At 37.8% G+C, this 19,643-nt stretch overlaps 1 protein-coding gene across 2 annotated transcripts in view; it reads right to left on the bottom strand.

Moving 5' to 3' along the window:
* Positions 1–9,210: 9,210 nt before the first annotated feature.
* The window catches only part of LOC140156784 (TPR repeat-containing protein DDB_G0287407-like), a 32,966-nt gene continuing 22,533 nt past the window's right edge, over positions 9,211–19,643 (bottom strand). For both annotated transcript variants that reach the window (XM_072179763.1, XM_072179764.1), the window contains 9 exons: positions 19,249–19,366; positions 17,793–17,921; positions 17,239–17,357; positions 16,446–16,578; positions 15,692–15,808; positions 14,829–14,972; positions 14,116–14,196; positions 11,410–11,568; positions 9,211–11,004 (listed from right to left, as the gene is read on the bottom strand). In XM_072179763.1, coding sequence (XP_072035864.1) covers positions 10,834–11,004; positions 11,410–11,568; positions 14,116–14,196; positions 14,829–14,972; positions 15,692–15,808; positions 16,446–16,578; positions 17,239–17,357; positions 17,793–17,921; positions 19,249–19,366 — 1,171 coding nt within the window. In that variant the 3' untranslated portion in view covers positions 9,211–10,833. The remainder of the gene's footprint in view (positions 11,005–11,409; positions 11,569–14,115; positions 14,197–14,828; positions 14,973–15,691; positions 15,809–16,445; positions 16,579–17,238; positions 17,358–17,792; positions 17,922–19,248; positions 19,367–19,643) is intronic.

The following is a 19,643-nucleotide window of genomic DNA, read 5'->3' as shown; positions in this document are numbered from 1 at the left end:
TTACACCTTTCATGACCTGAAAATTTGGCTTTAAATGTTGACTGTACCCAACATACCCACCAAGTTTCATGCCCATACGACAGTTTTAAGTAATTTGACTTCAGATGAACCCTGGGTGACTTCGGATGACCCCAAAATGACCTTCCAAAAGTTTAGCTCTAAATGTTGACTGTACCCACCAAGTTGCATGCCCATACGACAGTTTTTAGTAATTCGACCTCAGATGACCCCTGGGTGACACCGGATGACCCCAAAATGACATTCCAAGATTTGAATGTAAATGTTGACTGTACCCACCAAGTTTTATGCCCATACGACAGTTTTAAGTAATTTGACCTTAGATGATCCCTGGGTGACCTCGGATGACCCCAAAATGACCTTCCAAAAAATTGATTCTAAATGTTGACTTGACCTATTACGTTTCATGCCCATACAACAGTTTTTAGAAGGGTGACCTTGGATGACCCTAAAATGACCTTCCGAAAATTTGACTCTAAATGTTGATTGTACCCACCAAATATCATGCCCATACAACAGTTTTAGTAATTTGACCTCAGATGACCCATGGGTGACCTTGGATTACCCCGAAACGACATATTACGTTTCATGCCCATACAACAGTTTTTAAAAATTTGACCTCAGATGACCCCTGGGTGACCTTGGATGACCCTAAAATGACCTTCCGAAAATTTGACTCTAAATGTTGATTGTACCCACCAAATATCATGCCCATACAACAGTTTTAGTAATTTGACCTCAGATGACCCCTGGGTGACCTTGGATTACCCCGAAATAACGGTCCAAAAATTTGACTCTAAATGTTGACTGTACCCACCAAGTTTCATGCCCATACAACAGTTTTTAGTAATTTGACCTCAGATGACCCCTTGGGTGACCTCCGATGACCCCGAAATGACCTTCCAAAAATGTTGCTCTAAATGTTGACTGTACCCAACATACCCACCAAGGTTCATGCCCACTACGACAGTTTTTAGTCATTTGACCTCAGATGACCCCTAGGTGACCTTACGTGACTCCGAAATGACCTTCCGAAAATTGTGCTCTAAATGTTGACTGTACCCACGAAGTTTCAAGCCCATACAATACTTTTTAGTAATTTGACCTCAAATGACCCCTGGGTGACCTCGGATGACCCCAAAATGACCTTCCGAAAATTGGACTCTAAATGTTGACTGTACCCTCCAAATGTCATACCTATACGACAGTTTTGAGTAATTTGACCTCAGATGACTCCTGGATGACCTTGGATGACTCTGAAATGACCTTCCGAAAATTTGACTTTAAATGTTGACTGTACCCACCAAGTATCATATGCATGCCCATACAACTGTTTTTAGTATTTTGACCTCAGATGACCCCTGGATGACCTTGGATGACCCTGAAATGACCTTCCGAAAATTTGACTCTAAATGCTGACTGTACCACCAAGTATCATGCCCATACAACTGTTTTTAGTACTTTGACCTCAGATGACCCCTGGGTGACCTTGGATGGCATTGAAATGACCTTCCGAAAGTTTGACCCTAAATGTTGACTGTACCCATCAAGTTTCATGCCCATACGACAGTTTTTAGTAATTTGACCTCAGATGACCCCTGAGAGACCTCAGATGACCTTGCAATGAATGACTGTACAAAAATTTGGCTCTAAATGTTGACTGTACCCACCAAGTTTCATGCCCATACGAGTTTTTAGTAATTTGACCTCAGATGACCCCAAAATGACCTTCCGAAAATTTGACTCCACCAAGTTTTGTGCCCATACGACAGTTTTTAGGGCGCACACCACTAAAAAATCACCCCATTGAAATTTTGAGGCCTTTTGGGCTCGTTTTAAAATATTTTATGATAACCAGTCGATTGCAAATCGATGAAAGTTTAACATATGTTTCAATGTATGGGGACCTTCCACCTTGTTTTCCCGCTACGAGGCCGTGAATAGCACCCTCACTGTTCTTGACATGCTCTCAAGACTGCAAACCAGTTTCTGCCATTTTTTAATTTGCGGACCTATTTTCTCCATAATTATAAAAATTTGACTTTTTTGGCATTTATGCATAGGCCTTACACTTTTATCAAGCTATAATTCGCCACTCTCTCTGATTATTTGTCTAAAGACCAGCTCAAAATACCTCAAAAAATTTCGGTATTTTACCGGAACTCATTAGGGTTACACAAATGGCGCATAATTGATTTATTGGTGTGCTCCCTTTACTAATTTGACCTCAGATGACCCCTTGGTGACCTTGGATATCCTTGAAATAACCTTCCGAAAATTTGGCTCTAAATGTTGACTGTACCAAGTTTCGTGCCCATACGAGTTTTTAGTAATTTGACCTCAGATGACCCCTTGATGACCTCGGGTGGCCTTGACCCACTAACCAATAAAAACTATAGTTCTGTCTGGGGTGAAGATGCACCCACCCACCAAGTTTGAAGAACGCGCACCCCTAATCTCCGAGAAAATCGGTTTTGCATTTTATGCATAAATTATGCAAATTAGGTACTTAATTACCATATTTTGCACTGAAAATCGAATCAGGTCGAAATCCTCTGGTCATGCTACCCCTACCAAGTTTCATCATCATAGCGCTTGGGGTTCTTACGGATCCCCAGATACAGCTCCACAAGGCCGATTTCTTCAGATTTCCAACCATATTTGTAGAAGCGTTTCGCATAAATTATGCAAATTAACAACTAAATGCACATACTTTTCGCAGAAAAACTAATCAGGTGTGTATCGTTCCTGCCAGCAAGTTTCGTTACCATATGCCTGACGGCAGTGTTCGAAATATGCCTCAAAAAGTTACAGGACAGCCGGGCTTGACCTTAAAATGTTACCGGCCAGCCGGGTCGGCAACTAGATGCCAGTCAGAAAAGTTACCGGCCAGGCCAAAAAGTTACAGGCCAATGGCCGGCTGACCGGCCCTATTTCGAACGCTGCCTGACGGATCTTGAGATAGTCTGTCCACAAACTCTGCTATCAATTTACCCTGATTTTCACATAAATTATGCAAATTAGCTATGTTAATTTGCATATTTTTAACCGAAAACATACGGTTACGGAGCAAACTTGGATATCCTTCCTCCCACCAAGTAGCGTCCCCGTAGGTCTTACGGTTCCCCAGATACAGATCCGGACGGACACACACACACACACACACATCCACCCCCCCACACACACACACGGACAGACAGAAATAGTGATTGCTAAGTCCCATCCTGAACAAAGTTCAGGCGAGACAAAAAAAGTGGATGTGTCACTGATATTATTTGGGACCCCTTCTAAAAACAATTAGAGCCTAAATAGCTCAAGTCAAGTGAGCCTCTGCAGGCGGTGGCGGATGCAATATCGCCATTTTTGACATCGCCATTGGATTAACACATAATCATGAAATCTTGTTATGTATTGTTATGTATTGTCAAAGCAAAATTATCTTACTCTAAAACCGTTGGGGTTCGACAATTAAAGTACCCCACTGTAAGTATGTTGTTTTTCAATTTATAACTGCTAACCGTCTAATTTGAATGAGGCTGCCAGCCTTGTATTTTTCCCAGCCTCGAACGTCACATGTCACGTGTCCTATGCCGCCTGAGCCTCTGTACAAATTGGGTGGTGTTAATTTTATTCAAAAAGACTGATTTTAATACAATTTTAGCCTTTTTAGGGGGGTAAGGGGTATCGGTGGTTGCGGGTCAAAAAAATTTTGTTGCCAAAATGGGGGGGTTGCAATTTTATTTTATTGTAAATTTGGGACCCCCCTTCCAAAGAAAATGATAGCCCCCTTTTTTAATATGCAGTTCTCCCTGATCACTAATCTGGTGAAATAAACAGTCTTCATACAACACCGTAACGTTTTTAGTTCATTTTATTTCGCAGATATCAAAATAATCTCTGCTTTTGTTGCATATTGCTTTCACACAGAAGAGAGGTTATGTACATGTAAGACTAAAACCATAATTTTGCAGAAAATATTGGCTTTAAAATAGTAACAATTGCTGTGATTTTTACATGTGCATTAATTAGGTTATAGGTGCACTATATTTGTTTGCTCAAAATGCACTCGCCCTGAATATGTTGATGTGTGTCCAGTGGTGTAACCAGACCTGACCTTCCGGGGGTGAGGGGGCAAGATTTTTAAAATTCCCAATTTCTGATCAAAAGTTGTAGTATTATGTATGAGGCTAATTTTGCCCATTTTTGCTCTTCCCATTTTTTTTTTGTGTTGGGGGGCAGCTTCCCCAGTTACGCCACTGTCAGTGGCGTAGATTTCTTTTTGACACGAGGGATGGGGTAGAAAAATTTCTTGAAGTATAGTTAATCCAGCACCTTTTGGCGACCAAATAAGCTTATTGTACAACTGCGCGCAAAAATGTTTGCCATATTGAAGCTAAAATGATGAAATGTGGTGCAAAAGAGGAATATATTTGCGTGAAGCGCAGAAAAATTGGCACTTTTGGGGCTAAAATGGCCAAATATGAGGTTAATTTGGTCAAAAACCCACATACAGGCGTCAACATTGGGTGGGATGGATGCATGGACCATCCTCCCTGGCAAAATATTGGGGGATTTATTCTCCCATACCCCCGCGATCTACGCCTACGGCCACTGTGTGTGTCCAATACACTTGCCCAGCATCAACATCTCAGTATGTGTGGATTGATTTGTTTAATTCTCTCTTAAGGGGTACTACACCTCGATAAATTTGTGTCTATTTTTGCATAAATCTAAAAAAAACCAATAACACACTGGTAGCAAAAGTTATATATAATATAGGGGCAAGGAATCCAGTTACTACACTGGAATTTCAGTGACCCAAGACAAATGGTTCGTGATTTATGATAAGAAAAGATGTACTGCTAGAATGTAACTCATTTCCTATCATATATACTTAACGCTTGTCTTGGGTCACTGAAATTTCAGTGTAGTAATTGGATTTCCTTGCCCCAATAATATACGTAACTTTTGTTACCAGTGTGTTATTATTTTTTGAGAAAAATGCAAAAATAGTCACAAATCTACCACAGGGTGTAGTACCCCGTTAACAATTAGTGTACCCTTTTAACCTATAAATGACGAAGCAAGCACTTTTCATTTAATTTTACATGTTCACACTGGAAACAATGTTTTACAACTGGGTACACAACCGTAAATTATGACACAATTTAAATAAATACAACAGTCATGTACTGACTCCTTACTTTTACAGATAAATAAAAACAATGCAAATTTGAACAAAGATTTTTTAAAATACTGTGTGAGAAAGAATAGATATTTCTGGCAGAAGTTTGGGGCCAAATTCTGAAAGCATGTTTACTATTACACTAAACATGTTTCCTATTACAGCAGGGCCCTCAAGATAAATGTTGGTTTCTTCAAAATGTTTCGCTAAAAAGTCATCCAAGATTCAACAACTCTTCCTATACCTTTGTACAGGAGCCAAACGTTGTTAATTGGTGATGAATCCACACTTTTCCAGTCACATGCGATGTAAACGCAAGTTAACGGAAGTGCGCATACACATTACATGTGAGCGAATAAAACTCGTTATGCCTGAAACTTGGTTTACATGTTGGAGAGATAGCGGCTAAACATTGCTGTTTTATTTTGCAGTTTTATTTCTGATATCCACAAAGAAATCACCTATCTTCTTTTAAGGTTGAGTGGCAATGACTAACTAACATTCCTTATGAAATTATTATGTTAGACAATCTTTAAAAAAAAAAATTTAAAAAAAGCGCAGTGATTTATAGTGCCTAGACGTTGATCCACAAGCCTCAGCACGCTTTACAGATCCACAAGCCTCAGCACTTTAGCTTGTTTTCGTTGTTGAAAGGGATTCAATCATATTTCACTGTTGTTCATCACTGTTTAACAACTCGCGTCTGGCGTGTCAGTACACTCCCATGGAAGACATGATCTTTAATATTCAACAGTGAATTTTAGATTGGACTGAATGGGTGACACCATTTGAAATATACACCTCCTGTATGGGAGATTCAGGTCATGTCTTCCATATTGGGTGTATGGATTTCAACTGGAATAGTCTATTGTGTGTAAAATCCAACTGAATATCAACATATTTTTCAGCTGGATTTAAACATAAAAAGTACACAGAAAAATTTATAACACCTACAATCCTGGCGTAAAATTGTTGCCACACCAGCCAACATTGGTGTTTAAAGCACACACTTGCCACGACTAAGTATGTTATAGTTCCACATTATCTTTGTATAATAGTTGAAAGTGCAAAATCAGCTTACACTCTCCCCTTCCCCACCCCAATCTTTTAATGGTAACAGACTATAATGTAAAAATGATGAAGATGTTGTCCAAATCAAAATTGCAATAGGGGAGCGGGGAAGGATGTTGGCCAATTTATGCTTTGGTGTGGCAACCTTTTCTGCCATGATTATAGTACCGCAATATCGTGCAAAATTGGTTAGGACACTTAATGCATGTAAGGCCCATTGCATGCAATTAAGTGTTTGTAATTGATGTCTGCTTTCTCCCTCTCCCTCCAAGCAATGTTGGGTTAGACATATAGACCTATCATTTGTCCACTTCGTCTTGCACTTAAAGAGGAAGCCCACCAGAGCAGTTCTGGGGTGAACCAAACCTGTCTGGTTATCAAATTAATCAGCAACAATGTTTTCTCTGAATTTGACAGGTGCAAATTGATGTTTTAATGTTATTGCATCAATTAGCACCTGTCAAATTCAGAGATAACCTTGTCACCAATTAGTTTGATAAGCAGGCAGGTTTGGTTCACCCCAGAAGAAGTGCTCTGGCATGGCTTCCTCTTTCACATTGTTGAAAGGGAGTGTGGATACAAGTAACCAAACATTTTACTTCATGTGAGTGAATGTTCTTAGTCATCCTGTAGTTTGGAATACTGGAACTTACTCTTTGCAACTTTGGTATGTTGCATCTGGAACCACCAGATCAGTCCAGAGTTCAGGTCAGTTGCCTGATGAAGTTTGGTGATGCAATGTAGCAAAGTTTCAAAAAGTAAGTTCCAGTATTTATTTCCAAACTCTAGTTTCCGCTGTCAGATCAGATCAGTTGCGATGCTCATTGCTAGTAGACCAGTAGCTAGTTTCGTAACCAACACTACACTTATCAAGTTCCAAGTCTGACATAAATAATACATTTAAGGCACTTTAATTTATATTGATACAGAAAGTTTAGATATGCTATATTACAATATTGCCACAAATATATTCTGGTGGAATTTGATATTATTAACAAATTATGCCCATAATTATGAGCTATCACACAGGTCTTAGCTACAAAATGAGGTTTGCCCATCAGTTGAATAAAATTGCCCATCCTATTTAACATTTAATGCGTTGCAAGCTGGCCATAAGCTTCAACATGAACAATCCAAGTTTTACGATATCTTCTCACAATATAAAGAGCTATCTCAAGATTAGAACCACTGAACCAATACTAAAGTTTGTTCAGCTCATATAAGGCGCAAAAAATAAGACTCATTACACAGTGTATGGATATAGAATGGTGTGCACACTGTTGGGGAAGTGCTTACGCTAATTGTTTGTTATGTAATGCGTAACTCGTGAACTCTTATGTGAATTTATGCAAGCATGAGTTGGGACTTTATAATTTCTGCCTTATATAAACCGAACAAACTTTAGGTTTGTTTGTACTTATTTTAATACATGTTTCATGAGATTGCAAAATTAGTCATGAAAATGTACAAATATTTTCAATTTTTAAAGAACATCTGAAACTTGTCCTCTGCAGTCGACACCTAAGTGGAGAGGGTTAACCAAACTTCTGCAGCCTTACTTGGGTTCAAACAGTTCAAATGCGTGTTGCTAATGTTATTGCTGCAAAAAAGATATCTTAAACAGTCATGGAATATTAACTGTAACACAGATTCTGCTAAAACACTTGTAAAAATATATTCTTTATATACATTTAAAAATGAAGCAATTTTAGAAGTAGTGTCACTGCCTATGCTCAAATATGTTAATTTCCCAAAATCCAAAATTATATAATTTGAACCAGTGTTCAAAATAAGTCATTTGTGGCACTTATCTAAAATTATAAAGGGCCTTTGTCAAATTACAGGCCATTTTACCTCAAAATGTAAGACTTCGATCAACTGCAGATTTATGTACACAATGGCTAAACATGGATTAATTTGAAAATGAAAGACATATAAATTACAAAGACATCTTGCTGAAACAGGTGCCAGAACTTCATGGACAATGCTGGCCCACAAAGGGTCTTCTTTCAAATAATTTTTTTAATCTTTCAGTGATTTGCTCATCCGACGATCGTAAAAATAATCAAAATTCAGATTGTGGTACCTTTGTCATTGTCATAGATGTGCTAACATAGCTCTTGCAGTGGTTCAGCCGAAAGCCGTGTATTTAAGAAAAATAAGATATTTTACACGAATCTGTAATTTAGATACTGACAGTATATAAATTAGCTACATGTATTTGAATGGGGCTTCAACTTTGTCAATACTGCTGTTTTCTTGGTTTTTTGCTAAATTTGTCATTTCAAAAATATCACACAATTTGAATGACTTATCCTTCACTTTTAAGCAATTTATAAACAATTTTAATTTTGTTACACTTGCACTGGGATCACTGAATGGGTCTTTAAAGCACTGGTTCTGAAGTTATTATGCTGTAGAACTCAACCTAATCTTATCCCTGATCATAACCTTAAGTTTAATCCTAACTCTAAAAACATACACTAATCGTAAGGTCTTAAATGGTGACATGTTGACTCTATCCTCTTGCACTGACATTTTGTAATTGCCAATAAATAAACAAATTTGGCATTTTTAAGCTGATCACAAACATTTTGATACAGTCCACAAATTAAAGACGGTATTAAAGACACCCATCACCTTTGCACTTAATCTTCCTGGCCACATCTAAATATTACTAACAACTTCATGATTTTTCAGTATCATTAAATTCTGTATGTATCATCATTAATCATTATCATAGAGACCAACCTCTCTGATCTGGCCATGATGGGACCAAGCATTGGCCGGATAAGTGAAAAATCCAGATAAGTAATTTAAATGTAATTCACCACTGAATTATTATTATTATTAAACAGCATTTATGAAGCGCCTTATCAAAGAGATCAAGGCGCTGTACAAAGAGACTTTAAAAATTACATCTTAAATTACAATGAATGTCTGTAGTGCTAACATTGAGACAAAAGGTTACTCAAAATAACACTGAATTATGGTGTTTTAAGTGCTGTATGCTAGATAGCTATGTCCCTCTAAATGCTTCAGTGCATGAAATCAATCTTTCAAAGCATTAAAAACATGTTTTTGTATGAAAATCATGTCTGGATAACAGAGAGATCCGTATAAAAGTGGTCCAGATAAGGGAGGTTGGACAGTACTTGAAATACCATGCAAATTTATACACAATTAGAAATAATGTGGCTGTCAGTTTACATGATTTGTAATCATTATTCCTCCCAAGAACCTGCTGACCTGTGTGTGAGATAGGCAACTCAAATAACAAATGTGTACAATCCATATCAAAATGAAGTGACCTCTGCTTGAGATGAGTCTGGTATTCATTCCTAACTATTATGTAAAAAGAGACACATATAGCAACCGACAAGTGCATCCTTTTGATATGGATGTACATTAATATCAGGACTTGCTCAAATTACTCTTGTTGCTAACATTAAGAGGCTCAATTTTTTTCTTCCAAATGCCTCATTCACTTGTGCTGGGTCACAGATATGCAGATGGACTGGTCATGCACCCTTGTTTCATAAACTCTGAGATATAGGACATTGTTTGTTTTCACTAACTCCCCCTTTTTAAAAGTATTTAATTATATTTTGTACTTGCTCAAGTAGCATTCTATGCAAATTTTGTTACACAATTGTATGCAGTCCTTTTTTTTATAAACCTTCAATGAAGTTATAGCACCCTTTTCAATCTTCTCTAATTTTCATCTCCATAGAGTTTACATGCAAAATGGAAAGGTCCTTTAACAAAAGAACTGCATTCAAGTTTTAGAAAGAACTGCAATCAAGTTTGTAAGGGTTCATATTGAAATTCCCTTACACAGGAAGGTGTGCGCCATCCTGCAGCTTTCCTGCGCTAGCCTTCTTTTGTTAAAATCCTGGGCAGGGTGTATCACTGATGCATATAATCCATCTGTTTTATGACCAAGCTTTCCTGAGGTGCGCGCTTAGCGAGGGGAATCCTGCCTTCTTTCTGTGTGAAACATGGTAGGGTATTTCAATATGAGCCCTAATAAGATTTGCACAAAATACTATTGAGCAAATACTTAGGCAATATAATGCACTAGCTTTCGAGAAGAGACTACACAAATAATTGTATGTATTGTATGTCCCATGGTCTTTTCAAAAATAAAATGTCCATCTGAAACAAAGGTGCAATGGCAGAAAGCATAATCTTGGACAACAATCCAATTACAACCATAGAATTGCTTTATTCCGTGTGGAGGGTAACTGGATAAGTTACCAGGATTCATGTTGCTGCGGTGCAATGACCCAGAGGTTGATTTTTCATAAATGTTCAATGCTTTATCCAAGAAACAGCATAGAGGTTGATCAATATTGATCGTCGTCATCATCATAGTCATCGTCATCATCATCATCTAAAGCATTGATGGGTTGTCCTCGCTGTCCTCCATTTTCCATTGACTGTCTAATACGCTGATATCTGGGCTCACTCCGACAACTTCTTGCTGATTTTGTTTTGGGATGGTTCATTTTTCATTAACATTTAATGCTTTATCCAAGAAACAGCATAGAGTTTGATCAATATTCATCGTCGTCGTCGTCATCATCGTCATCCTGGAAGTCATCATCCTGGACAATGGGTTGTCCTCGTTGTCCTCCATTTTCCATTGACTGTCTAATACGCTGATATCTGGGCTCACTCAGACAACTTTTTGCTGATTTTGTCTTGGGATGGTTCTCACCAAAAACCTGAAAAGAAATGCAAATCAGTGTAGGTAGATTTAATTCTTAGGATTAACAAAACAGGTCAGTATAGTATGTTGCAAAAAGGCTTTTTAAACTCATTGGTTTAGGAGCTTGCTGTCATTTATTAACCTTAAGACTGCCCAATCCAACAGAATCCAAGATGGAAAATCATGCATGCATGTCATGTGATGCGATGATGCAATCACCCCAAGTCATATATATGCACAGAAACGCTGGCCAGGCCAACAAATCCACCATGGACATGTCTGTGATTCGAATCCCAGGTACCAGGCAACTTCTTTGTTCATATTCTCTCCTTTTTCGATGGCAACAAATCCTACCGGTGTTAGGGTTAATGCAGTGTTCCAACACAAAAGAAACAATAAAAATATACTATCCCTGTCTTACCTCTTTTGATACTTCATACCACTTGACAAAGTACTCATATGCCGTATAGTAGTCATTTTTGTCTTCAAAGTATATGCCTGTATTGCTGATTATTCGAGTCATTAATTTACATGAATCTCCATAAGCCTGCTGACACTGGTCTCTAGACAGAAGGTAGTACTGCAATTCAGACAGAAAAAAAATGGAGCAAGTTTAGAATAGAAGTAGCCACCCACAATTGTAACCCTAACCCAATCTCTTGATCCTAAACCTAATCCCTAATCCTAACCCTAATCTAAATCCTAAACCCTAATCCTACACACTAATCCTAATCCTTACTTTTAATCCTAAACCCTAATTCTATCACTTAGGGAATTAATTTACTTTTATTATTATTACATGTATTACTTATTGTAACCTAACCCTAATCTTAACCTTAAACCCTAATCCTAACCCTCATTTCATTTCATATTTATTAAAAATAACTTTGTGGCAAATAGCCAAATTGCATTACTTTTTACCATCTTAAAACATCAAAATTATTTACTATTATTACACATAAAAGTTATTAAAATACATTATAACAAGAAATAAGCATAATAAAACATAATAAATTATATTGCACATAATTATGAAAGCTAACCCCTGTATCTTATCTCCACACTCACCCCATCACACCACACACACACACCCTCACACACCCCTAAGTGCACCTCTTACTCCCAAACACAGTGACCCCAAATAATACGCGCCACACACCAAATTAAATAAGCATCAAATAAGCATAAGAAAAACATAACATATTATATTGCACATAATTATAAAAGCAAACCCCTTAACTAATCTTATCTCGCACTCACCCCACCCCCTCATTGTAATCCTAAACCCTAATACTAACCCTAATCCCAACCTAAAACCTAAAACCTAACCCTAATATAATGAAAGACAAAGATAAAGACAATTTATCGCGTCTGGCGTCATCTGTCAATCAAACTCGAGCACGGTTTGTTTACAAGTGTCGTGATGATGACTTGCTGAACGCGGATTTATAACAGGGCGCCTTATTGTTAATTTTGCACCTTTCGACATGCAAACCATCTCAAAAGTTAGGTCTTTATAGTAGGAAAATTTTTTTCGCCATTTGCTGCTATTCCTTTTCTCCGATCAGCACCAGATAGATCGGTCTTCCTTTTACGCGCTGATTAACCTGTGTAAACCAATCAAGGATCGTAATTGACAGTGACATCAGATGCGATAAATTGTTTTTATCTCTGTCTTTAATATTATTATACTAATATCTTGGCAGTGGCGTAGCTGGGATTTTTTCCAGGGGGGCAAGCCTGTATGGGGCGGGAGCCCAGATCCACCAAACAAAACAGCCTGAAAAGGTTGACCCAATTTTTTTTCGGTGGTTTGAAAAAGTGAAGAGCAAAAAAAAAAAAAAAAAAAAAAGGATTCATATCGTAATTGATAGTGACATCAGACGCGATAAATTGTTTTTATCTCTGTCTTTAATTATACTAATATCTTGGCAGTGGCGTAGCTGGGATTTTTTCCAGGGGGCAAGCCTGTATGGCGCGGGGGCCCAAATCCACCAAACAAAACAGCCTGAAAAGGTTGACCCAATTTTTTCGGTGGTTTGAAAAAGTGAAGAGCAAAAAAAAAAAAAAAAAAGGATTCATATCGTAATTGATAGTGACATCAGACGCGATAAATTGTTTTTATCTCTGTCTTTAATTATACTAATATCTTGGCAGTGGCGTAGCTGGGATTTTTTCCAGGGGGGCAAGCCTGTATGGGGCGGGGGCCCAAATCCACCAAACAAAACAGCCTGAAAAGGTTGACCCAATTTTTTTCCGGTGGTTTGAAAAAGTGAAAAGCAAAAAAAAAAAAAAATAAAAAAAAGGATTGTAGGCGCTCTAAGCACCCTAAAAGCAACACATTTTGATATATATATAGTACTATTTTTTCCCTTCCTCTCCAACTCTCCTCCTTTTTTCTCTCTCTCCTTTTTCCATTTGCGCTAGGGGCGGGGCCCAAATAGCGCTAGGGCGGGGCCCAAACAGGCAATTTTGCCAGGGGGGCAATTGTCCCCCTGCCCCTTTATTGGCAGCAGACTGTTCTTCCTTGTGTGTGAAAGAAATTCATTCTCTAAATAGTCTTCCATGTTCACTTAATCATGGTTTTCATGGAAGAAAGGCCCAACTCCATGGAGTTGGGCCCTTCTTTCACAAATATTGTGTTAAAGAGGAATTTTGTTTAACCATGAAATCTGCTTTATACTACAATAAACTTTCTTGCTAACATATTACATGCTTCTACTTGTGCAATTAATGGATAATTACCAAATTTCTGCAGCTATTTATAACACATCTGCTTACGGAACTGGCACTTGCAGTATACGTATATTAGTGGAAGAAGGGCCCAACTCCAGCTTGTATTAAGACCTGTACCGTTGCCCTGGAAACATCATATATAATTTCGAATGTATGTAATATTGTATGTTCATGTATTAAAGGTCCCCTTTAGATGAAAACATTCTGTCTATAAAACTTTTCCAAATATTAAGTTTTTTCTTAATATCTCAAACACAGTTTTGATGGCGTTGGGCCCTCCTTCCACTCAGGTATTCAATTAAATCAGCCTAAATATAATTGTGATCGTTTGGTGGTGCAGTTGGACTAAATAATTTGCACAGAAAATCTGTGATAATGCCTTGACTCCTACCTCCAGTTGTTCATCACTGCCTCTTTCATACAAGATTGCCTTAGTCATGGATGCCTCTGCCTCTTTACCAAGATCACCAATCTGAATAAAGCAGCAAGAAAATGATCAATTAGTTAGCAAAACTTTTTGAAATTTTCCCTAACTTTGGGGAAAAATTTATAAACTAAGACAATTTGTATTATTATCTGGCCAAAAATGTTTACTTTTCATATATCAATGGTCCATATTAAAAATAATTGGTATATTTATGGGCCCACTTGCAAATTCTCAGTAGCATTGATTCGCCGTAGAAGTGACGTAATTAATCATATTAACAACCATAGCAATAGATGAATACAATCTTGAATATATCGCCCTGGACTACGTTCATGCGGTACCTATGCATTGAACCATAGATGTCAAAGAACAGGGATAAAGACCTGGATCGTAATTCTATAGAATATTTATATCATGCTGATGCTGATCACTCACACCTGTAAGATCAGTATCTTTGAAAAGAGTGATATTGTATTCAATCTATGATTGCAGACACACACTGGTGATGAGTAAAACCTGCTTGTAGTGCAGGGCGATATATTCAAAAATTGTATTCATCTATAATTGCTATGGTAGTTAATCCAATTATCACATCACTTCTACGGTGAATACCCATACCCAAACCACACTTAAGTACCCCCTGATGAATTTAAGTCCACATTTAGCAAACAATTTACCTCTCTGAAGATCTCAATAGCTGTTTCTATGTATTGTTCTGATTCCTCCTTAGCCTCATCAGCTGACAGGTTGTTATCACCGCCACACTCCATCCATGTATTCAAATTGAAGGATAGCCTCATCAAAGTGTCACCTCTTTTGAACTAATGATTAGAAACAATACACAGGCATGAGACGGACGTTCAATCAAAAAAGAGGAAAAGTGCCCAAAAGGAGGAAAATTAATGAATCTTCTATACTTTTGTGCAGGGAAGAAAAACTCAAAGAGGAGGAATTCCTCTAATCCGAGGAAGAATCTCATCCCTGAATACAGGAAATGTAATTTCAGCTAGCAGCAATCTGTTAGTGCCCCTACCCCATGCTGACTTTCCTACTTTACATCTGTGTATGCACACCTTGCAAGAGTCTTTATCTATGACTTGGGCAAGCAAACCAGATAGATCAGAGAAACAATGTAGATCACAAAATGGGGACGTTATCAACCATGATGAAGAAACATATTCACTAAATCATGTATGATCAGCTACTGCAAGGAACAGAGCACTCTGGAGATGACATTGTGAATGTTGCTAGATTGGCGCATTACTGATGAAGTATTCTGATTGGAAGATGAAACGTCTAACATGTGAGAAAATTATATTGGTCTTGTAAAACAAAATTTTCCAATAGTTTCCCAACGTTTTTCTCTTTACTACTACTGGATGACTATGACTGAGGTCATTCACTCATTTATTCCATTTATTCCATGTGGGAATATGTTACATCAGATCTGGATATCGTTTAAGCTCCTCTTTATAAATACAGCAATCTTTCCACACTAAAAGCTTGTTAGAAAGGCACTTTATAAAATGTGCTTTCTTACCTTATGTTTTCCTCCTTCTAATGTCTCCCTGATTTTCACTGATTTACGGTTGAACTCAATAGCAGGTTTCAAGTCCTTTATCTGTTCTCTTGTGATAAAGTCATGCATTTTAGCAATCTGTGGAAAAATGATCAGTTCATAACTATTTTTTTTTTCATCTTTCCTAATAACACAGTATTAGATCAACTTGCACATGTTGAAGCCTGTGAATTTGTAGTCTTGAATTGATGAGGCATTCTACGTTGTATTACCAGGAAACTTTTGCACTGTCTTGCCGATGTGCGAATTGTTTAATGTGTACAGGGGGTCTGGGCCGTCTGGCTTAAAAACAAACAAGGTGGCCTACTGGCTCACATTTGATTGGAGTAGGTGGGACTAGAGTACTATAACTACATCCATATCAAATGAATGCACTTGTTGGCTGCTACATGTGTGTCTCTTTACATAATAGAGTAGGAATAAATACCAGACTCATCTGAAGTGGAGGTCACTTCAAATCATCCCCAAGTCACATTGTTTACAAATACAGAGTACATTATTTTAGTTTTCTGCAAGGTTCTTCAGCGGTCTGCCAATATGACGCTGTCTATGGCGTAAACACATTAGTGGAGTTCTGATTGGCTAATTCACATCAACATCACATCGGCACCTCATTAGCTGGTCAAGCTGCATAGTATCACATTGCCTTTACACGATAATCAGAAAGAGCAGACGGACACTGCTGAACAAATTTGCTGAATAGTATTGTACCTACCTCATCGTACAGCTCTCCATATAATCCTGTCAATTCAGCCATCCTTTCTGGTCTAGATCCACCATGTTCTTGTTCAATTTCAATAGCAACATCTATGATTGGCTTAGCTTCCTGGTAAAGACCTGCCTGGACCCTAGAAATTGAAATGGCCAAAAAAAAAAAATGAAATAAGCGGTGTATTCAACAGGGAAGAAAACAAAAAGAATAAACAGCATCAGCAGTACCATGAGAGTAACCAATGGGTGGGTAGACTACAGCTTTGGGAAATATTTTCAGGTAAGATCGTAATGGAAAAAATGACAAGAGCACCAATGATGCATTAGCCTCGTCTGATTTGAGCATTCACAGGAATTATGCATATTTGCTCTAAAAAGCGATTGCAAACCCCATAATGTCATATACTACTGAAATTCCAGGAAATAAAGAATTTCACACCGGTATCAAGTTGAAGTTTGAGTTCAGTAGTAGCGATGCTTTTGAAACAGCATTTATTTTGTGAAACTTTAATTCAAATTAGCAAATGTATACAAACACATATAGACAGAAATGGTGACTGCTTAGTCTCTTTCTTAACAAAGTTCAGGCAAGACAAAAATTAGTGTCAAATCCACTCTTTTCTTTTACCCTTTGTCCCCTCCAGCTGGGACAAAATTGTCAAAAACCATATTTTTGCCTCCTCAGGATGACCAGGTTGATACGCATCTGCACATTACAATAAAATGAGATTATAGCATGTCAAAGTCTCAGTGATCAAAGTGGCCATACTGTGCCAAGATTATTAGCTTATACTTACATAATTTTGCCGATGTTCTCATGTCTGAGTGCTATTTCTTCTTTTGATATGCCCAGTGTCTCTGACAATGCTTGCAAGGAGTTCTTATAACAGTCATGCATCTTGGAGTATTCACCAACCTGGGACATACAAGGAAACAACATTAATTATGCAGTATAAACACAAGTAACATGAGGACATACACATGAGAAACCTATGTGTTAAGTGGACCCACACAAACTCCAGATGTCTACACTTTCTTGACAATATTACTACACTGGCTTTCAGGAAACAACATTGTTAACTTGCTACGATTGACAAAAAAGCCCTGTTTATTAGCGACATATACGTGTGGCTTTGTGTTCATATTAAGACTGCCACTCTGTGCCAACCAACACTTTGATGCGTAATCAGCCAATTAGAGTTCCGGTCTGTTCTTATGATTGTGAGACGATTGAATTTGACAATCAGAATACCATTTTACGCTGTGTACGCTCTCAAAATGTAAGCAAGTGCCTTCATCAGGTTCATTTTAGATGTTTCATCTAAAAAGATTACAATAAACTCATCATTACCTTTCTCCAATAGGCCAACAACTCTGTACTGTAGTCATCTTCAAACAATCTGTCAAATACCGGCCATTCTATGAGGCAGCGTGCTAGCCTGTCTTGATCTCCTATCTTCACTAGCTGGTATGGGTATTCCTGTTTAAATCAACAAATACAAAATTACAGATATGTAATAGATAGTTCTTCATTTTTTTTAGGCAATCAACCAGCGTTAATCATTCCCAGTTCTGACAATTTCATTAAAAATTGCCATTTAACTTTGATAGAATCATTGATCAAAGGCATATTTTTGCCAAACATCTTTCAAGAATATGTTTGCAAATTATCTATCATAGCTAGCGGGTTGACCTACCGTAACTAGCGGGTTCGGCCAATATCAAATGCAGGTATCCTGCTAGCTTTAAACAACAGAAGCAGCACTACAAATATATTGTTGGTTTTTACACAAAAGTCTTTGAATAGATAAAAACGTTTTCATTTTATAAGTGCTAAAAGATGCCCAAACAAGAGGAGAGTGATACAACAAACACACCCTGCTAGGGTCCTCACCAATACGTACATAATAGACTGCCCCCTCATTCCTCAACTGTTTGTGTTGACGACTGAGAAACTTATGTGTTAAAAAAGTGTTAGAGACTTTTTCCAGAATTCTGGGGAACATAGTGTTGTGACCTTTTGACCGTGTTTGTTATTGAACACATATTTTTAAGAACTACAGAACTCGATCCTGTCATAACGACTGTTATATACCTCATATATAGATTCATGTCATCCGATTGGTTGAAAGTGCAGTCATTGAATTAACTATGCCCGCAAAATGAACTATGGACCGGTCATGGAAATGAACTATGGACCGGTCATGTGCGTCCCATCAACCTTCGCAATCGCAACATCCACATATCCATTGTGATGAGTAGTATAAACTGATATTTCTATCGGCAAACCTCGGTACAATTTTATTATAGCGCTACACTCACCGCTGACAGATCACACGTGTGTAGGTCATGTCAAAATATTAAATCAGCCTTGTTCAGCTTCTAAATAATTATACAGTTCAGTTGAATGCATAAACATTACCACATTTACTACGGTGGTCAATGGCATGTCATGTCTTTGTTGTGACATGAACACTACGTTATCATATTTGGTAGCGTGACCTCACAAGAAAGGTCAGCTAATTTACATATTAAATTGTCAAAAACGGCCAATCAGCGAGTAGAAAAGATATTGTTTGGGTCGTCACCTTTGTAAAGGCCATGACGTCGATTTATTTTATGCAAATCACTTTCGGGAACTGCTGGAAACTCCTTGAGGTGACAAGGTGCGCTATAAATCGCACTCGGTAAAGTGATTTAAGGTGGGCTCTATGAGCGCGATCGCACTCGCGCGCCTTAAAATGCATTGACTGAGCATGACACAAATACATGCTCAGTGGTATATGATGAATAGTCTACACACATACCTCCACTTTTCTGTCCAGGTTCTGTTCATGTTCAAAGAAATCAGCCAGCTTTGTATGCCACCACATGCATAATGGATTACCTTCATCAGTACCATCACCAGCTTGTAAACCAAAATACCTATAACGAAACATTTCGACATACTGTAGAATTCCATCTTTAAGCATAAATGCCTCTAATTGAGTGGGTTTTTCTAACCTTTTTGACAAAAGAGACAAATGCAGACACCCTCCACAAATAATAATAATAATAAATACAATACAATAGATTGGTCTTACAATAATACTTGTTTTACAGCTGCCTGTATCAGTAATATAGTTGCTCTCAAACTCTAAATAATGTTTTTGTGGAAGACATCTGCACTTTGTCTCTTTCATCAAAATAAACATGAAGTTTC

Source organism: Amphiura filiformis, chromosome 7 (genome assembly GCF_039555335.1).
Source record: "Amphiura filiformis chromosome 7, Afil_fr2py, whole genome shotgun sequence".
Classification (NCBI taxonomy): Eukaryota; Metazoa; Echinodermata; class Ophiuroidea; order Amphilepidida; family Amphiuridae; genus Amphiura; species Amphiura filiformis.
The sequence above is the reverse complement of the archived record's forward strand: the minus strand, read 5'-3'. Positions and strand labels throughout refer to the sequence as shown.